The sequence below is a fragment of the Nomascus leucogenys genome, chromosome 15 (assembly GCF_006542625.1).
Source record: "Nomascus leucogenys isolate Asia chromosome 15, Asia_NLE_v1, whole genome shotgun sequence".
Classification (NCBI taxonomy): Eukaryota; Metazoa; Chordata; class Mammalia; order Primates; family Hylobatidae; genus Nomascus; species Nomascus leucogenys.
In genome coordinates, this window is record NC_044395.1 from 11,368,612 (window position 1) to 11,389,509 (window position 20,898).

The following is a 20,898-nucleotide window of genomic DNA, read 5'->3' on the forward strand; positions in this document are numbered from 1 at the left end:
GCAGGGAGGCCTCACCAGTGCAGGAAACGCCGCCATTCACGGCTTGGTGCACTGTCCCTCAGAGGGGGCCAGAACGAGGAGCACAGGCCAGATGCCCACCACTGCCCACATCTCCCCAGGATTCCAATCTCACCCCAGGTCAGAACATGACAGATCAACGTCCTAAACACCTGGAGACTCTTAACTGGGTAGGAAGAATTAGGTGCAGAGTGTAAGTTAGTTCTGAGCTGAGCTTGGGAGACTAATTTGAGCTCTGGAAACTTGTTCTCTCCAGTAGAAGGAACCCAGCAGCCAAGAAGAGAAGAAAGACTTTCTTCGGAAGGGCTATGGTGAGTGAACACATACTAGAGCCACTTTCTGAGGTTTTGGGGGTGGGTGGGGTGGCCCGGTCACAGGGACCACCAGAGGAAGCATACTTCTGACCACATTCTCTCTGTTCCTCACACTGTCCAAAGCGAGTTGATGCAAAACAACATCCCCATCCACCATAAAGAGCTTAGGGGACTGCGAGTGGGCCAGGATGGGAACAAAGGACCAGGGAAGAAATCGAGAGAGTTTTTCCGGGCAGAGGTTTAGATGGGAGAACCTTTGTAACATTTCTTGTGGTTGGAGGAATGAGTGGTTAGAGAGGAGAAGTTAGAATAGAATTTATATCAGTGTAAAGTCCCAAATACCAAACAAAAGGCAAAGTTCTCTCTAGTTAGCAAGCAGCTGTGTCCTTGGGAAAAATGTATTAGGGTATATGCATCTCAGCACTACTCATCTCTTCCAGGAATGCCCCAAGCAGCAGAGATAATATAAAGTGAGTTGAGGAACTGTTAATCATAGAACTGGTAAAAGAAGAGCGGGCAAAGACAGCATGCTCAGAAATGGACAGTATACTTCTGGAGATGTTTGGTGCACAGCACAGGGAAGGTGGCTGTGCTGGGGGACCTCTGTGGCCTCTTCTAATTTTGAGATTATGATTGCTGCAATCTAGAAAGCTTTACACAGAGTGTGGAGGGTACTCTAGGGACTGAGAGAACTGCCATCAGACCAGATCGTACCTGATTAGGCATCTTGACAAGAACGATTAGTCTTTGCTCCTTGGAAGTGCCATGTCTCCATATACATCGGTCTAAATTGATAAGCTGAACTGTTTTGATTAACAGGGGGCACAAAACTGAGAACCAGGGCAGAACTCACAAGACTCTATAATCTAAAGAAATAAGGACTAGAGAGGTTCCACTCTCTCAACCAGAACGAAATCCCTTTTGACACACCACCCAGCTTTTGCTTGAACACTCCTATGAAGGGGAGAGATTACAGTAGTCCCCCTTATCTGCGGTTTGTTACCCACAGTCAAGTGTGGTCAGAAGATATTAAATGGAGTGGTGGCTAACGCCTGTAATCCCAACACTTTGTGGGGCTGAAGCAGGCGGGTCACTTGACCTCAGGAGTTGAGAGCAGCCGGGGAAATGTGGCAAGACCTTGTCTCTACAAAAATATACAAAAATTAGCCAGGTATGGTGGCAGGTGCCAATAGTCCCGGATATTCAGAAGGCTAAGGTGGGAGCCCTAGAGGCAGAGGTTGGAGTGAGTTGAGATCATGCCACTGCACTTCAGCCTGGGTGACAGAGACCCTATCTCAAAAAAAAAAAGACAAAGAAAAAGAAAAGAAAATATTAAATGATATTAAATGGAAATAAACAGTTCATCAGTTGCAAATTACGTGTCATCCTGAGAAGCGCAATGAAATCGCTCACTGTCCCACCTGGAACGTGAATCATCCCTTTGTTCAGCATATCCACACTGTATACATGCCCCACCTGTTAGTCACTTAGTTCTCAGTTCTCAGATAGAAAATCCAAGCTAGTACAGCTCTATCATGGAAGAGTGCTTTCTTATCCTGAGCTGCAATCCTTCTCACTGACTTCTAACCCTCCAGTTCTATTTCTTCAGCTTTCAGATACCTAAAAATCTCTTTTCCAGGCTAAATCCCTTTCCTTCAACCAACTCTTTTTTTTTTTTCTTTTTTTTCTGCCCAGTCTGGAGTGCAGTGGCACAATCTTGACTCACTGCAACCTCCACCCCCCGGGTTCAAGTGATTCTCCTGCCTCAGCCTCCGGAGTAGCTAGGACTACAGGCGTGTGCTACTCGGCTAATTTTTGCATTTTTAGTAGAGACGGGGCTTCCCCATGTTGGCCAGGCTGGTCCCAAACTCCTGGCCTCAAGTGATCTGCCTACCTTGGCTTCCCAAAGTGCTGGGATTACAGGTGTGAGCCACCTCACAGGGCCGCAACCAACTCTTATTATAATGATATAGTTATCATTCTTTTCTGGACTCTAATGCATCAATATCCACTTTCAAAGAACCGGAATAATACACGAAATATAGTCATATTAGTACAGATTACAGTGACATCTTCTTTTTTTTAATCCATGCACCATGCTCCCATGAATGAATTAAAAACTTTCAAAGATCATTTGGTAGTTGTGTCATATTATTGCTTCATATTTGGCTGGCAAATAAAAATATTCTTTCATTTTCACATGAAATCCTATCAAATTAGGCTCCCTGTGGCAATTCTACACTTGTGAAATAAATATTTTCTAAGATAAATATACAAGATCACATTTCATAGACATTTCAAGACTTCACAGTGAGCCAGGCATGGTGGCTCATGCTTGTAATCCTGGCACTTTGGGAGGCCGAAGCAGGTGAATCACTTGAGGCCAGGAGTTCAAGACCAGCCTGACCAACATGGCGAAGCCCTGTCTCTACTAAAAATATAAAAATTAGCGGGGCATGGTAGCATGTGCCTATAATCCCAATTACCCTGGAGGCTGAGGTTGGAGAATCACTTGAACCCAGGAGGCGGAGGTTGCAGTAAGCTGAGATTGCACCACTGCACTCCAGCCTATGTGACAGAGCGAGATTCTGTCTTAGAAAAAAAAAAAAAAAAATTAAAAATTAAAAAATTAAAAAATCACATTTCCATTAAAAAGAAAATATCTCCTTGATTTCCACACATTGTTCTACTCAAAATAATATTAAATCTTGATTCTATCATCCTTGGTGTTCTCTACCCCCTCTCAGCAGAGGGTCCACCATAAGTTGATAAATGTGGTAAAAGTACCTTCTGCTTTTTCACCCAGCTTGTTGATAAAAACGATAAACAGAGCTAGACCAAAAGCAGAGCCTCTGCAGTAGGCCAGCTGAGACTTCCTTTTAGTTAACGTCAATACCATCAACTTTCTGTAGGCAAAGAAGTTTAACTTGCTACAGCAAATTTACCTCTGTCTACCACTCACAGGCACTGCACGAAGCAGGTGCTGGCTGGTCCTCACACTGAGTGCTAAGTTAGCTGTATCTCCGATCCTCAACCATTGAAGAGCCTCCATATTCTCATTGCATCCTAGACATCCCACCTCATTTTTCATTAACCCTGCTGCCATCTGACACCGTCCAACACCTGACATCCTGGGCTATGTAACTTCCTCAGGCACAAAATGCCCTTCACCTCCTGATCCACATTGTACCCAACCTATAGGGCATGACTCAAGTCCTAAAGTTTTTGTTGTTGTTGTTTTTAGATGAAGTCTCCCTCTGTTGCTCAGGCTGGAGTGCAGTAGCGCGATCTTGGCTCACTGCAACCTCTGCCTCCCAGGTTCAAGTGATTCTCCCTCAGCATCGGAGTAGCTGGCATTAGAGGCACATGCCACCATGTCTGGCTAATTTTTGTAGTTTCAGTAGAGATGAGGCTTTACCATGTTGACCAGGCTAGTCTCGAACTCCAGATCTCAAGTGATCCACCCGCCTCAACCTCCCAAAGTAATGAGATTACGGGTGTGAGCCAGCACACCCTGCTCAGTACGAAGTCTTTTCAACCTATTTGATTTGCCACACGTTGACTTCTTTTGCTGAACACAAATAGCCTCCAGGACCAGCCCCTTTGTGTAGTTCCTTCTCCTTTCTGGGGTGAAAGTTTTGTCTTTCTAATCAGTCAAGCACAGAGGTCTGAGGCTTTCCCATTCCTCTTTGGTTTTCCACATTTTTTGCACAGAGCAGAGGCACAATCTTCCTCAAACATTCCACCCCACCCCCTCGCCCTCCAAGTTGGACCTTACCTTTCTTCCCTCGCTCGAGGACTCAGGAACCTGCTAGAATCGTCATCGTGGCTGCTCTGCTGACTGCTCTGTTGGCTGCTGAGGAAAGACACAGGATAACAACCGTTAACTTCAGCTTCTTTCTCAACCCTGGGGGAGGTCACTTAGACTTCCACTAGACAAAGACGTGGGGTTACAAAATTTTAAAGATACAAGTTCCCCCAAGTAAGTCTAGCATAGAGAATGCACAGTTAGACCATATGAGAAACGACACAAGGTTGGTAAAATCCCCAGCCATCACACCTGCAGACTGTCTGTTGCCAGCCAAAACAGAAGAGGCCCATCTTGCCCTGCTACTACACTCTTCCCTGGCTATATATACCTCAAAGAGCAAATGCCTCCAGCATTCTCTCTACCCACTCCTCTTCCTCTCTCTGATGGGATTATAATCCCATTCTCCTCAGCCCACCGGAGACTCTCAAGCCACTGACGTGGACTGGGTGGGGTGTCATGGGGAGGGTGTGAGATGTGTGGGAGGAGGGAGATTCCAGTAAGACAGAAGACTGGATGGGGCCAGGGGTCACCTGGTCTGCTTCTCCAGTAAGGCAAAAGGCTGGGTGGGGTCTGGGGTCACTTAGTCTGCTACTCTTCCTCCAGGGGAGGCTGAGGAGGATGAGAAATAGAAGAAGGAATAAAGGGTGGAATCTCCACACCTTAAGGCACTGTAAGTGAGATAATTACACAGCTTTAGTTCAGGCAGAGTTCTTTTGGGAGGTCAGATCTTATAGTAATATGGGAAAGAATGGCCTTTCCTCTTACTCCAGAGAAAGAAAAGCTTATCAGACACTTCATGACACTAACTGCTTGTATAGCTGATGAACAAATCATTTTTATTAATTATTGTTAAATACTCCAGCCATTTCATCAGGAGTCCACAAACTAGAAACTCTAGGCACAATCTAGAACCACGTGTTTTTGCTCAGCCCCGTAAGCTAAGGGTGGTTTTTGTGCTTTTTAGTGGTTGGAAGAAAAAAAATCCAAAAAAGAATATTTCATGACAGGTGAAAATGATGTGAACTTTAAATTTAGCGTCCACAAACGAAGTTTTACTGGAACACAGCTAAGCCTACATTTACATATTATCTTTGGCTATTTTCCTGCTACCATGTCAGAGCTGAGTGGTTAAGGCAGAGTTGAGTAACTAAGGCAGAGTTGTGGGTACCATAGGCCCACAAAGCCCACAGTGCTCACCATCTGGCCCTTTACAGAGAAAGTTGGCCAACCCCTGCTTTACATAGGTTCTATTAATAATAAATCCTTATTACCAGGAAGTTGGCCAACCTCTGCTTCACATGGGTTCTATTAATAATAAATTCCTATTACCATAAATGTCACTATAGCCAAGCCTACCACATAACCAACATTTTCTCCTGTCCTGGTGGATCACCTGCTGCACTAAGGTGCATTGGTCTCTACAGAGTATATTCCTTAGCCTAGATGCCCAGTAGAATGCAAACTGGACAATCTCGTGGAGCAAGCGCTTGCTCCAGTGTCTGTACACTCTCAGCCAAAGCACATGAGTTCTGTGGTTACAGTTACCACGTGCTCTTATGTTCCGTTCTTCCAGCAAGACGTAAATGACCTGAAAAGCAATTTACATCCCATTTTCAAACACAGACACCATACACGTTACCACACACACCAGAAACCAGAACAGCGCCGTATGCAAAGCCTCCAGCTTCTCGGCAGAACTCACTGTGCACAGAATCCCTTTCTCTTTCCTTTCCATGCAGCACATTTTTACAGCTTGTTCACTATGCAGTGGATGCTCATCATTTTCACTTTGCCAGCTCGGATGGATTTGCCTATTACCAACTCCTCATAACCAAATTTCACTATAATGTTGTTAACTCGTGAGATGTCTTACTTGGAACTGGCCTGTTATATGCATCAAGCATCCTCTTATATACAACCTGGGACAAGTGTTATTGCACAGTAGGCAGCACACAGATGACTGTCACTCAAATTCCAAAGCCCACACAGCTCGAGACAGGATGTACACCGTGGGAGAACACACCATTTACAACAGTCAACAGGGCTCAACCAAGCCAACCACAGTCAACATTGCAGCCTCTTCAAAGCAGAGGTCAAACTTGACCCCGCTGAGCCAGGATGGGCTGGTTCTTCCTAGTCCCCCTATCCTCTCCCGGCAATCAAAATTTTGAACTAATAAAGGGGGCTCCCAGAACTCAAGGCCATCTACCAGGATTTCAGAAAAATAATTCTAAGCTGATATTTGCAAGTTTACCCACTAGATGACACTGTTGACTTCCAAACCAGAACTACAAGGGAAACCAATAAGGAGCCTCAGGAACCAGAACCAGGGACCGCCTCCTTTCTGGCGCCCCACTCTGGCCTGCCTTCCCATGGCTTAGAAAACAGTTCAGATGGCAGAGAAGGCAGCAATGGGTCATCTTCAAACTGTGTATTGGTTTCAAATAAATATCAAACTACATGCATCCAACAAGTATTCATATCACGCTATGTGTACAAGAAGCATCATCAAGACAATGGTTAAGAGTCTACAATATGGAACCAGGAGGGTTGGGGCTCATGCCTGTAATCCCAGCACTTTGGGAGGCTGAGACCGGAGGATCCCTCAAACCCAAGAGTTCCTGATCAGCCTAGGCAACATAGTGAGACCCCATCTCTATAAAAAAAAAAAATTAGCCAGGCATGATGGTGTACACCTGTAGTCCCAGCTACTCGGAAGACTGTGCTGGGAGGAAGGAAGGAAAAAGAAAGAAAAAGAGAAGAGGCTGGGTGTGGTGGCTCACGCCTGTAATCCCAGAACTTTGGGAGGCGAGGCGGGTGGATCACCTGAGGTCAGGAGTTCGAGACCAGACTGGCCAACATGGTGAAACTTCATCTCTACTAAAAATTAAAAAAAAAAAAAAATTAGCCAGTCTTGGTGGCAAGCGCCTGTAATCCCAGCTACTTGGGAAACTGAGGGCAGAAGAATCACTTGAACCAGGGAAGAGGAGGTTGCAGTGAGCGAGATCGTGCCAGTGCACTCCAGCCTGGGCGACAGAGTGAGACTCTGTCTCAAAAAAAAAGAGAAGAAAAGGGAAGGGAAAAGGAAAGGGAAGGGAAGAGAAAGGGAAAGGAAAGGAAGGGAGAAGGAAGGGAAAGGAAGGGAGAAGGAGAAGGAAGGGAGAGAGAAGAGAAAGGGGAAGGGAGGGAAGGGAGGGGAGGGGAGGGGAGGGAGAGGGAAAGGAAGGGAGATGGGAGGGAGGGGAAGGGGAGGCCACTAACAGATAAAACTGTCTTTTGGAAACCCTGAAAAAGAAACTCTAAACTAGGATTTGGAATGACTTTGCCTTGGCACCGATGACTGAAAGATGCCTTAACACTGCAAAGAAGGGAATTGTATAAGCAACTGTTTGCCATTTGCTCAAGACAGCAAGTCCAGTGACAATTCCATTTACCACTTACCATTTCCATTTCCATTTCCATTTTCCATTTACCACTCTCAAGTACCCAGCACTGTGCTAGGGGAGGGGAGGGAAGGGGGAGAAGGGGAGAGGAGGTGAGGGGGAGAGGAGGGGGAGAGGAGGGGGAGGGGAGGAGAGGGGAGGCAAAAGAGAGGGAAAGAGAAAAAGAAAGAAAGGAAGAAAGAAAGAAAGAGAAAGAAATGTGAAGTATGAAAAAGAGCATCTGTCACATTTTAACTGCTATGTAAATGCTAGGTGCCATTATCCTATATGCAAGGCATCATTTTGTGGATTATAGGAAAAGAAAGACGTGAATCAAACAAGGATCCTGCTCTCAAAGTGCTTAGAATCTGGAAAGTAAGATTCAATATAAATAACTATATTTAAAAGCAGAAAAATGATAACTCTCAATAGTATGTATTAAGTGCTATGGGAACACAGAATGCAGAAATGTCATGTCCTTCTGGGACCAGTAAGAGAATTCTGTCTTAACAACAAGATTTTTGTGCTGACACTTAAAACTGGGTAGACTCAAGACATGCAGAAATGAGAAGAAAAGGCACTCTAGTTCGATTCCATTTACCACTCTCATGTACCCGGCAGTGTGCTAGAGACAGTACTGTAAAGATGATCAGGACAAGGTCTCTCCAGGAAAGAGCTCCCAGTCTAAGACATACAAATATTCACCGTGGACTGTGATGCAACAACAGCAGAAAAATGAACAAGGTGTAGCTGGTGGACACCTCTGTTGGAAAGCTCCAGGGAACACATCAGAGAGGTGAACATTGTGCTGGAGGGACTCTAGATAAATCCATGGTGGCAACAGGCATAGGGTATATACGGGATCTTTCCTCCGCTAGTACCCTCAGCAGAGGCCTGGCCCTATTTCCTCTCATTATTTGAGCTTGTTTTTCAACAGTCTTAAAGAAGTTAAATGGGCCGGGTGTGGTGGCTCACGCCTGTAATCCCAGCACTTTAGGAAGCCGAGGCGGGTGGATCACCTGAGGTAAGGAGTTCGAGACCAGCCTGGCCAACATGGTGAAACCCCGTTTCTACTAAAAATACAAAAATTAGCCAGGTGTGATGATTTACGCCTACAATTACGCCTATAATTACGCCTATAATCCCAGCTACTCGGGAAGCTGAGGCAGGAGAATCACTTGAACCTGGGAGGTGGAGGTTGCAGTGAGCCAAGATTGTGCCACTGCCTTCCAGCCTAGATGACAGAGAGAGACTCCGCCTCAAAAAAAAAAAAAAGAAAGAAGTTAAATGGATGACTTGATGCCAACCACTCCTCCACTCAATCCCATGAAATAATACTGCTGAGCAGAATTTCCAGAGATTCAGACGCTGCCTCACCCTCTCACACACACCTTTTCAATTCTTCTCTTATATGAGCCTTTTTCAATGATACAGGCCACCTGGACCCCAGGCAACTCACGCTACTCCCTAAATAAAACTACCAGTCTTCAGAGACCATGAAAAAAGCAACCACCAGGCCAAGGTGTTTATAAAGGAGTGCAGAATGCTACAAGGTCAAAAAACACATCCCCCTCCACTCCAGATTAGTCAAGGCCTTGGTGGGAGAAGGCATCCAGTCTGGGTCCACTCTGAGATTCAGGAGGTTGAAAAGAACTTGGAGAAAGTCCAGCAGAGGGCACTAACAGATGAAACTGTCTGTTGGAAACCCTGAAAAAGAAACTCTAAACTAGGATTTGGAATGTCTTTGCTTGGGCACCGGATGACTGAAAGATGGCTTAACGCTGCAAGGAAGGGAATTTGTATAAGCAACTGTTTGCCATTCGCTCAAGACAGCTAGATATGGAACTAGGATGACTTAAATCCCTCCTGCTGTACATTCAAGCTTCAGATAAAATTCATTGTATAAATTAAATTTTGGAACACTAGACCATGTTCCTAAATAAGGTGGGAAGCTCTTGGTAAAATTCTGGGATATTCCTGAGGGAAACCAGCTGAAGCAAAACCCTGGTTTTGTTCAACACCAGCATGCTAGTGCAGGAGCTTATCCTGGAAGGTCACATTAATACCAGCAGCACTGGGAAGGACTGGGAAAAATCCATAGGAATCTGAGCCAAAGCACGCTCCACAAGGCAGAAATTCACTAGGCTGTGACCAGGAAGCTCTGCAGTGCGGGCTGGGCAAATTCTCATGATTCCAGTGATCTCCCTTCCTCCCTCCCCGTACCCAGGACACGTGCAGAAAGTACAAACTAAACCCACAAACCACCAGGAAGCTGTCCTTCTGCCCTCTGAAAGGCATGGCTTTACTGCTAGAAAGACGAATATGGCAACCTCTTCTGAGTAGGTGCTTCCTAGGGAGAAACAGCTCTTTCTCTTCCAGGCAACACTACAGGAGTCACAGCCACCTATGCCCAGAAGGGGTTCTGAGAGATTCAGGTGGTCCCAAGCCATCATGGGGGCATGTAGGCTGTAATGCAGTATTTCCAGAGCCTGATGGAAACTACATTTACCCACACCAAGGCTGCATAGACTAATGTACTGCATTTCTTTACTTCTGGCTGCAACTGAGGCAATCTTTCCTGTTAGTATCAATTATCTCGTGCTAATTAGAAGCTGCAAAACGCTCTGAGTGGCAGTTATAGATGTCTTTGTTAATAAAAATGGGGAAATACATTGTTTTATGCAGTGATACAGTAGAAATAGCAGCAAGGCAGACAAACCTGGGTTTGCCCCCGGCTTTGTTTTTTGTTTTTCTGGATTGAGGTCCTTGGGACATAGGCTTTGTTTCTTATTAGCCTTCTAACCTTGGCCAAGTCACTTATCCTCCCTTAGCCTATTTCCCGAAAAATGGAGACTTATTGTGATTACTCACAACTTAGTCCTCTATTTATAGAACTGCACAGAGGATTAAGTTGTGAATAATCCAGTCACAGTATCTGAGTTCAGGATATGGCGTCAGAGAGACGCACATTCTAGTCCTGACTCTGCCACTTAGCAGAGGGGGAGATAGAGAACATTATTTCACTTTTCTAAGAGTCAGATGTGGGTAATAATGTATGCCTTAAAAGACTGCAGTTCTGTTGGATTCAAGATTGCCGTTACTTTAAAAAAAATTCAAAGTTAAAAAAAAGAAAACATTGCAGTGGGGATTAGAAATGGTAGAAGTCATCTGTAGAACATGTTTAGGGCAGTATCAGGCCCTTGGTGAGTGTATCATAAATGGTGGATATCTATTACACTGAGTATTCAGTTCGTGTGTCAGAATACTTTGAAATAAGCCAGTGCATGGGAGAAAGATAACAGAAGAGGCCCTTAGCCTGAAAAGTAGGGCCTCACCACCACTGACAGAAGAGAGAGCTGGGTTTTCATGCTAAATTATTTCTACATGTAAAATGACTCTGGCATTTACTATTTCAGCTTAAGTAGCAAAGGTGTATGGGGGAAGAGAAGGCAGGTAGCAAAGATGGAGAGAATAAAGGAGGCGTTTCTGTTTGCCACCTGGCAAGCAGGTATGGAAAAGTCTAATAATAGAAAATCAGTAAACAAATGTGACTGGGGTACTGCCAACTCCTTACAGAACATCCCTCAATATCCTCAAACACCACTTAGAAATAACATACTTGAGGTGAATATTGAGAATTTGTCTACCAAGTTAGAAGGTTCACTTCTGCTTAATGGCTCCCATGAGAACCTGCAGCAAGGTGGGTAGAATCCCTGGTCAAAGATTCAGGGATTCAAAATCCAGCTAAATATCTTCCTAGCTCATTACAACTCATGAATTCTTCTCTATTTAATGGTTCTTGGGACTGGGTGAGGTGGCTCATGCCTATAATCCCAGCACTTTGGAAGGCCGAGGCGGGCAGATCACCTGAGGTCAGGAGTTCGAGACCAGCCTGGCCAACATGGTGAAACCCCGTCTCTACTAAAAATACAAAAATTAGCTGGGTGTGGTGGCAGGTGCCTGTAATCCCAGCTACTCGGGAGGCTGAGGCAGGAGAATTGCTTGAATCCAGGAGGCAGAGGTTACAGTGAGCCAAGATCGCACCATTGCTCTCCAGCCTGGGGGACAAGAGCGAGACTTCCTCTCAAAAAATAAAAGAAGAAATTATTTAGGCAGATAGTGAGGTTAAGGAAGTCCTCTGTAAGATTTTCCTGTTAATGAAAAGCATCCCCCAAATCATTTTCTTTTCTAACAAAGAGCAGCCTGTAAAATCGAGCTGCAGACATAGACAAGCAAGCTGGAAGCTTCCATGGGTGAATGCCAGCAGTTGTGCCAATAGGAAAAGGCTACCTGGGACTGGGCATGTTCAAAATGGTGGCTCCATCTTCCCTTCTCTTTGCCAGCCACATGTATGGTAAGGAACAGACAACATGGTGCCAGCCAAGTGGAAAGCCCACCTGGATAATAAGATTAGGGTGGAGTGGCCAGCCTTCCCCCTGGGCTATGTAAACGTCACACCTGGTCCAACCAGTCTGTGAGCCCTATATAAATCAGACACCACCTCAAGCCTGTCTATAAAAATCTTGTGCACTCCGCAGCGCTGGGCGTAATTCCCACTTGGGTGCCCCTCTCTCTCACAAGAGTGAGTTGTTCTCCTTTCTCTTTCTTTTGCCTATTAAACCTTCACTCCTAAACTCACTCCTCATGTGTGTCTTTGTCCTTAATTTTCTTGGCATGAGATGACAAACCTCGGGTATTACCCCAGACAACAACGCTGCTTCACTGGGGAGGCCGAGGTGAGAGCAATGCTTGAGCCAAAGAGATCAAGGTTACAATGAACTATTATCACACCACTGCACTCCAGCCCAGGCAACAGGGTGAAACCATGTCACTAAAAAAAAAAATAGTTCACCTCTGAACATGCCCATGTCTGTGTTTAACAAAAGAAAAGGCTCTCCCTCCACTTCTTTCTTTTTTCTTTTTCTCTTTTTTTTTTTTTTTGAGACAGTCTTGCTCTGTTGCCCAGGCTGGAGTGCAGTGGCATGATCTTGCCTCACTGCAACCTCTGCCTCCCAAGTTCAAGTTCCCACCTTAGCCTCCTGAGTAGCTGGGATGACAGGCCCGCACCACCACGCTGGGCTAATTTTTGTATTTTTAATAGAGATAGGGTTTAGCCATGTTGGCCAGGCTTGTCTTGAACTCCTGGCCTCAAATGATCTGCCTGGATCGGCCTCCCAAAGTGCTGGGATTATAGGCATGAGCCACCACACCCAGCATTAAGTTTTCCTCTCTTGATGGCCATTTTATTGCAAGAATATACATACTACTTGGTAATTGCTGAACTTCCATTAAAACAATATTATAATAAATTCAGGCGCTTTACTATGCAGATTCCTTGGCCCCTCTCCAAATGTATGAAGTTGGAGTCTGAACCTGTCCAGGAATGCGTATTTTTAAAAAGCTCAAAAATGATTCTGGGGGGCAATCAGGATTTGAAGTTCACTGGATGTTGTACTCAATGCCCCTACTTCTTCACAACTGCTTTATGAATTAATCTATTGCAATGTGCACCCCACGCCTACCTCTCCTTGGTTTTATCAGCAGGGACCTCTGTTACACCAAGACCAATGACAATAGTTAAATCTTAATCTTTGACCAGCCAGGCAGGTCTGACATTGATGATTATTCTCATTCTTGAAACGCATGCTTCTTGCCTTCTCTGGCATTAGTCTCTCCTGCTTCTTGCGTTTTGTCCTACTTTCACTTCTTTTTCTGGGGAAGTTTCTTGGGCTCTTCTTCTACTTGGTCCTAAAAGGTTTCCCGGGACTCATTCAGACACTGATTTAAAATTATCAAGCATCAACTATGTACTAAGCATGTGTTCTAGAATCGAGATACTGGGTATAGAGCAGTAAACAAAACAGACAAGGTCTCTGCTCTTAAGGAGTTTACATTCTATTGGTTCCTGCTTCTTCCTGTTTTATATCAGGGAAACCTAAGTTTTGTGGACCTCTGAAATTGTTATCAATATAATGTGCAATAATATTATATGTTCCTGAGAGAAGTTTACAGCCTTCATCAGATTCTCAAATATGCCTGGGCCCATACAAGGTTAAAATCTACTGCAATTCATCTCTCTGTGAGATCTTATCACACTCAAGGCTTCAATTATCACGGATATGCTGATAACTCCCAAAGATAGCAGAGCACAGAGCTGAACTGTCCAATACATGGTCACTAGTCACATGTGGCTACATAAATTTAAATTAATTGAAAATGCAGGTCCTTAGTCACACCAGTATTTCAAGTACTCAACATCCACATGTGGCTAGTGGCTTCATCGTGGACAGTACAGATGGAAAGCATTTTCATCACTGCAGAAAGCTTTATTGGACAGCATTGGTATGGATCAAACCCAGGATTTGAGTTCTAGCTTGGCCACTTATTTTCTTAGCAACTCAGAGCAAATTTCTTAACCTCTCTCTACATTCCCATCCTCTTATCTGTCAAAATGTAAGTAAGTTTACAGACCTGTTGTGAAGATTAAGCAAGTTAATTAATATCCAGCACTTAACGTGGTAGCCCTTCCTAGTTTACTTTTTGTGTTCCAAGCTCTTGTGTTCTCTTACTCGGGAGGCTGAGGCAGGAGAATTGCTTGAATCCGGGAGGTGGAGGTTGCAGTAAGCCGAGATCGTGCCACTGCACTCCAGCCTGGGTGACAGAGTGAGACTCCGCCTCAAAAAAAAAAAAGAAAGAAAGAAAAATGTGAGTTGGCTGGGCATGGTTGCTCATGCCTGTAATCCTAGTATTTTGGGAGGCCAAGGTGGGGTTATCACTTGAGCCTTGGAGTTTGAGGCAGCCTGGACATCATGGTGAAACCCTATTTTTAAAATAAATAAAAGAAAAAAAAATGTGAGCTGCTCTTGGCAGTTTTGTAAGTAGCAACTGTCTTCTAAATAAGAAATGGTTAGCTTTTGTATGGTTTTGTGTGATGAGTTGGAGATAATATTTTAAGTGTCTTCTGTGGTGTGGGTGTGCAAGCCCTTGAGGAATTGATTTCACTCTTGCATGTGGGCAGGAGTCCTGAATATGACTTGATCATGGAGAACCTCTGGTCTGTAGACTGGTCTTTGTGGAACCCCGTAAAGTCAGTGTGAACCATAGTAAGCTCATCTAGGGTGTCCTTATCTATGTCATTGGAGAGATGATTCTTTTCCCCATACTTGGTTATTTTCTCATATTCCCTTTTTGTCCTCCTATGCCATACATATTTACATCAGAGTTGTAACTTTTCAATATAAAGTCATTTAAACAACAACAACAAAAATGCAGCACTTAGCAGAAGGCTTGGCAAGTAAATAAATACATCCCCAACAACTGTTAATAATGCTTATTTTTTTCTTGTGCCATCAGGTGGAAGAAGAAAAAGAGAAAGGAAAGAAGGAAGGAAGGAAGGAAGGAAGGAAGGAAGGAAGGAAGGAAGGAAAGAAGAAAGAAAGAAAGAAAGAAAGAAAGAAAGAAAGAAAGAAAGAAAGAAAGAAAGAGAAAAGACATGAAAAAATTAAAAATAATACTTATTTTTAGTATCATACAGTTGCAGAGGTCTCTTAAATGTCCAAGAGGAGTCTCAAACTGAGCATTCCCACCACTGAATTCACCATCTTTTTCTCCTCTCCTTATACTCCACAAGTAAAGATTCATATGAACTAGAAATGCAACCCCACATCAGTTTGGCACCAAGTCCTACAGACCTTACTTCTTTAATGACTCTCAAATCCATCCGCCTTCCATTCATTACTCCGACGGCCTCTGTCTGAAACCAAGCTCTCATCACTCCTCACCCAGATTACTTTAATAGGCTCTTCACTGCCCTTCCCATTGCCACTCTGGCCCCACTCCAGTCTATCCTGACACTGAAACAATGGTCTTACGGAAACACAGATTTAATAATGTCTCTTCCTGGCTTAAAATCCTTTAGCCTTCCCACGATTTCGGAACAAGTTTCAACTCCTTATCTGAGCAATAACAGCCTCATAATCTGACTGTTGCCTCTCTACCCAGCTCCCTTACCTCACCTCCACTCTCCACTCCAGCCCTTCTACTTGCCTCTGCCTTTTAATTTGCCCTTCTACTGGCCTGGTAGAGCCTTTTCTCTCACCCTTCTTTGTCCCAGTAATTCTCATCATGGAAGCAATGTAGTTTAGGGGTTGAGGTTGAGGTCTCCAGCTTTGGACTGCCTGCGTTCAAGTCTTGACTCTTCCACCTATGCTGCTGGTGTCCCACCTCTATAAAATGGGGGTGACAATAGCATCTATGTTCTTGGGGTTTTGGGAGAATTAAATAAATACCCACAAATACTTGGAAAGATGAGTAGACACAAAATATTATAGCTACTATTATTCTTCAAAAGTAGTAAATCTTCCTTGGTGGCCACCACCCCCATTATGGTCCTGTATCACCCTGAACTACCTTTTTTTTTTTTTTTTTTTTTTGATACAGGGTCTCCATCTGTCACCCTGGCTGGATGCAGTGGCAGGATCTTGGCTCACTGCAACCTCTGCCTTCTAGGCTCAAGCAATCCTCCCACCTTGGCCTCCTGAGTAGCTGGGACTACAGTTGTGCCACCAACACACCAGGCTAATTTTTGTATTTTTGGTAAAGATAAGGTCTCGCCATCTTGCCCAGGCTGGTCTTGAACTCCTGGACTCAAGGGATCCACCTGCCTCAGCCTCACAAAGTGCCGGGATTACAGGCGTGAGCTACCGCACCTGGCCTGCACTACCCTTTATCATAACAATTATCATACTCCTTGGGATGCAGCGATTAATGATTCATTTCCCTAAACCTTCTACCATACTATAAATTATTTGAGAGCGATGGTCCCATTGTGTCATTTTTTTCCACCCACAGTGCCTAGCACCTATTAGGTGTATAATACATATCTGATGAATGTGCAAATATCTAGCCCTATCCTCCCTTGATGGATTTGTAAAAGTCTCCACTTCCACTGAGTACTCACTGGTCTGCCCGGAAAGACACCTTGCTGAGTACTCTCAGATCAGCACAGATTGCACCTTCCTTTCTTGTGCATACTTTTTGAACATCTATGTTGAAAGTACCCTGAGGCTGGGCACGGTGACTCACACCTGTAATCCCAGCACTTTGGGAGGCCAAGGCGAGTGGATCACGAGGTCAAGAGATTAAGACCATCCTGGCCAATGTGGTGAAACCCTGTCTCTACTAAAAGTACAAAAAAATAGCTGAGCGTGGTGGGCATGCCTGTAATCCTAGCTACTCGGGAGGCTGAGGCAGGAGAATCGCCTGAACCCAGGAGGCAGAGGTTGTGGTGAACTCAGATTGCACCACTTCACTCCAGTCTGGCGACAGAACGAGACCCCATCAAAAAAAAAAGGAAAGAAAGAGAGAGAGAGACAGAGAGAGGGAGGGAGGGAGAGAAAAGAAGAAAAGAAAAGAAAAGAAAAAGAAAGAAGGAAGGAAGGAAGGAAGGACCCCTGCTAGGCTGTGCTGGATGTGTAAGGCATGGCCTGTGACCTCAGGGAACCCACCACTCCTGATACGTCATTTATCCATCCATGTTTCCACCAACTACGTTTTAGGCATTGGTTCCAGACATCTGGAGATGCCGACTTGAATTAGACACATGTGGACCTTCCCCATAAAGAAGCCACCGTAACAAAACCCACCACGATCCTCCTAATGCCAGGGCTCCTCTTTCCTGCCCCCGTGTCAAAGTTGTGGTCCAACTCTCAGTTATCCAACATGAGGAAGCTGCATCTCAAGCCTGACAGCGCCTCCAAGAGAAGGTGGGCAGGAAAGAATATAGCTCTCCATTTAGGCATAACCAGTGAAAGTCAGTTAAAAAAAAAAAAAAAAAAGGTGTTGAAAACCAAGGCTACAATGTTTTTGTTTGTTTCTTTCTTTCTGAATTATCTGTATTAATTTTTTTTTTAAATTGAGACAGGGTCTCCACATGTGCCCAGGCTGGTCTTAAACTCCTGGGTGCAAGCAATCCTCCCACCTCGGCCTCCCAAAGTGCTGGGATTACAGGCGAGAGACACCACACCCGGCCTATCTATAAGCTTTAAATTTTCATGCCAATCCTTAGCTCTCGTGAATACAGATCATCAAGCTCCGGCTAGGAAAAATAAATAAATATTCTTTATCCTTTTTCACAAAGGGTAAAAGATCCCTCACCTACAATAAAACTCTAGGCCTATCACCACACATAATTAAAATAATTATACTTACCCTATTATATTCCTCAAATGGGTTCTGAGAAAAGGGGCAAGGAGAAACTGTCAGCTTCAACTCTCTTCACTTGCTCTCAGGTAAAGGAGCACACCACCTTTTTCTAGTTTCCCACATCCTACTAGCTTCCTTGGCCTCAGTCACTACTTAACTTCACAGTGAAATCGTCAGCTCTCTCAAGAGAATAAATACAAATTAACCAGGTCACTTACTAAACCTTTACTCAGAAGGTAATGTGGTCAATGAAGTTGCTTCCCAGAACTTGAAGTTTATGAGAATTGGTCAAAACCCTGGGCCAGCCTCAAGGCCAGCCTCCCTCTACTCTCCACACACGCACCATCCCCTCAATTTCCCCCACCCCTACTCCCTGGGTCCCCTTCCTGCCTGTGGAAAATCTCTTGCTTCCCAATGCAGAGTATTCATGTTGGAGAAGGAAGTCAGTGCTGAAAAGCTGCAGAAAGTTCTTAAGCCCAAGGCAAGCCAGAATCCATTTTATGCCCAAATCAGTCAATCTTTCTTTCTTTCTTTTTCTTTCTTTCTCTCTTTCTTTTCCTTCCTTCCTTCCTTGACACAGTCTCACTCTGTCACCCAGGCTGGAGTGCAGTGCTGCAATCCTGGCTCACTGCAACCTCCACCTCCCAGGTTAAAGCCATTCTCCTGCCTCAGCTTCCCAAGTAGCTAACAGGTGTCTACCATCACTCCCAGCTAATTTTTGTATTTTTAGTAGAGATGGGGTTTCACCATGTTGGCCAGGCTGGTCTTGAACTCCTGACCTCAAGTGATCCGCCCACGTAGGCCCCACAAAGTGCTGGGATCACAGGCGTGAGCCACCACACCCAGCCCAAATCTTTATTTTCAACAATCAGTATGATCTTGATCCCTTTAACTAAACTGCTCCAGTTTAATGAGGAGTTCGAGTACCTTCTCCATCCATTTCCTCTCACAGAGTCAGGCCAGGACACACAGAGGGCCTTCACTTCTGTTTCCTACAATGTCCCAACTTCCTCTCCACCAAGAACCCTCAAACAATATTCCCAAGTGTGTTTCTTTTTTTTTTCTTTCGAGATGGAGTTTCCCTCTTGTTGCCCAGGCTGGAGTACAGTGGTGTGATCTCAGCTCACTGCAACCTCCGCCTCCGGGTTCAAGTGATTCTCCTGCCTCAGTGTCCCTAGTAGCTAGGATTACAGGTATGCGCCACCACACCTGACTAATTTTGTATTTTTTTTAGTAGAGATGGGGTTTCACCATGTTGGTTAGGCTGGTCTCAAACTCCTGACCTCAGGTGATCCGCCTGCCTCTGCCTCCCAAAGTGCTGGGATTACAGGCGTGAGCCACCGCGCCAGGACCCAAGTGTGTTTCTAATGAAAAACACACAACTACCATTCAGAGCTTCAGGTCAGCCTCCAAGGACATGTCTTACCACACTGGATTGATAGAATTCAAGCCAAACAAAGGAATGTTTTAGGTTGTCTTGTTAGAGAAAAATGTACGTGTGGTTTCTATTAGGCTTCTGGAAATGTGAAAACACCTAAAGGAACTCCTCCCTCTAAGGGGCCATCGACTTGGGCTTTCAACATACATACTGCTCTTTGCTTGATCTCTACTTGGCTTGTCTTCGCCTACCAACCTCTGAAAAGTTGCCCCTACAGTTCCGTCCAGAGTCTCTTTCTCTTCTCACATGACACATTCTCCTCCAGCAATCTCATCCATATCCATAGCTCCAACAAAAAGCCACATGTTCACTCCCAAACCTGTATCTAAAACTCCTACTGTTCCACCAAGCTCCAGTTCCCCCATATCCAGCTATTTACAGGACGTCACCAAAACCCTACCTCCCTAGGCTCATCCCACAGCCTGTCCAAAACTACCCCTTCCCCCTCCCACACCCTCACTTCTCCCCAACAACTCCCATCTGCCTTCCTTAGCTCAGTCACCTGCATCACCATCCCTCCACTTAGTTGCACAAACAAGGAAACACAGAAATAGTTCCAGCAGTTCTCTCTCCTCCACTCCCTACCTTCAATCTTTCACTGAGTTATATTGGCTCTGACCTTTGAAACATCTTTTATATCCATCCTCTCCTCTCTATTCCTATTATCCTTGCTCTAGTCCAAATATCAGTACCACCCTGGCTGCATAAGAATCACCTGGAAACTTTTTAAAAAAAGAAAAAGTTTCCCATTACCTCATTGATCCTGGATTCTGATTCAGGGGGCCTGGGTTGGAGCCTGAAGGAGTTTTAACAGGCATCTCAGGTTTGAAAACTACTGATGTCCCACTCTATTGAAACGGTCCTTTAACTGTGCTGATAAATGTTTAACAACTAGATTGGTGGAGGGGGCTGATTTATATTATTTGCCAATTTCTGCCATGTATACTCCCACCATGACTGATTTCTGCTATCAGTGAAATTGGCATTGGGAAATGATATGCACAATCGGCATTTACAAGTGGATGCCAGTTGGCCCCAGCACACTAATGTGTCTAGATGTTATTATTATTATTATTATTATTATTATTATTATCATTATTACTGTTTTAGAGGCCAAGTCTTGCTAGCTCTGTCTCCCAGGCTGGGGTGCAGTGGCATGAACATGGCTCACTGCAGTCTTCAACTCCCAGGCTCAAACAATCCTTCCCCCTAGCCTGTCGAGTAGCTGGGACCACAGGTGTGCCCCACTACACCCAGCTAAATTTTTTTTTAATTTGTAGAAATGGGGTATCCCTGTGTTGCCCAGGCTGGTCTTGAGCTCCTCGGCTCAAGCGACCCTCCCACCTCAGCCTCCCAAAGTGCTGGGATTACAGGCATGGGCCACTGTGCCCAGCCCTGTTGTCTTCTAAAACGGCTCCAGTCAAGTCTCTTCCCAAGTTAAAGTCTCTTGAAGTCTTCCTAGAGTGTCATAGAATACATAGAATACAGTCCAAAGTTTTCTGCCTGCCACGCAAGGCCTTACTACATGAAACTGACTTCCCCAGCAGAAAGCTCTTCCTGAGGCCTTTACACTGTTTTCCTTTCTGGGGCTCAGGCTCCCCAAATCTCCCATGTGCATTCATTCCTGCAACTTCATGCAGGTTGTGCTCTCTGCTTTCTCTTCATTTCCCTTCTATATGACCCGTATCTTCC

The 20,898-nt window shown here is 44.8% G+C and overlaps 1 protein-coding gene across 10 annotated transcripts in view; it reads right to left on the bottom strand.

The window, feature by feature from the left end:
- GRAMD1B (GRAM domain containing 1B) overlaps positions 1–20,898 on the bottom strand; it is a 274,683-nt gene that overhangs the window by 146,982 nt on the left and 106,803 nt on the right. For all 10 annotated transcript variants that reach the window (XM_030829751.1, XM_030829754.1, XM_030829753.1 and 7 more), the window contains one exon: positions 4,111–4,188. In XM_030829751.1, coding sequence (XP_030685611.1) covers positions 4,111–4,188 — 78 coding nt within the window. The remainder of the gene's footprint in view (positions 1–4,110; positions 4,189–20,898) is intronic.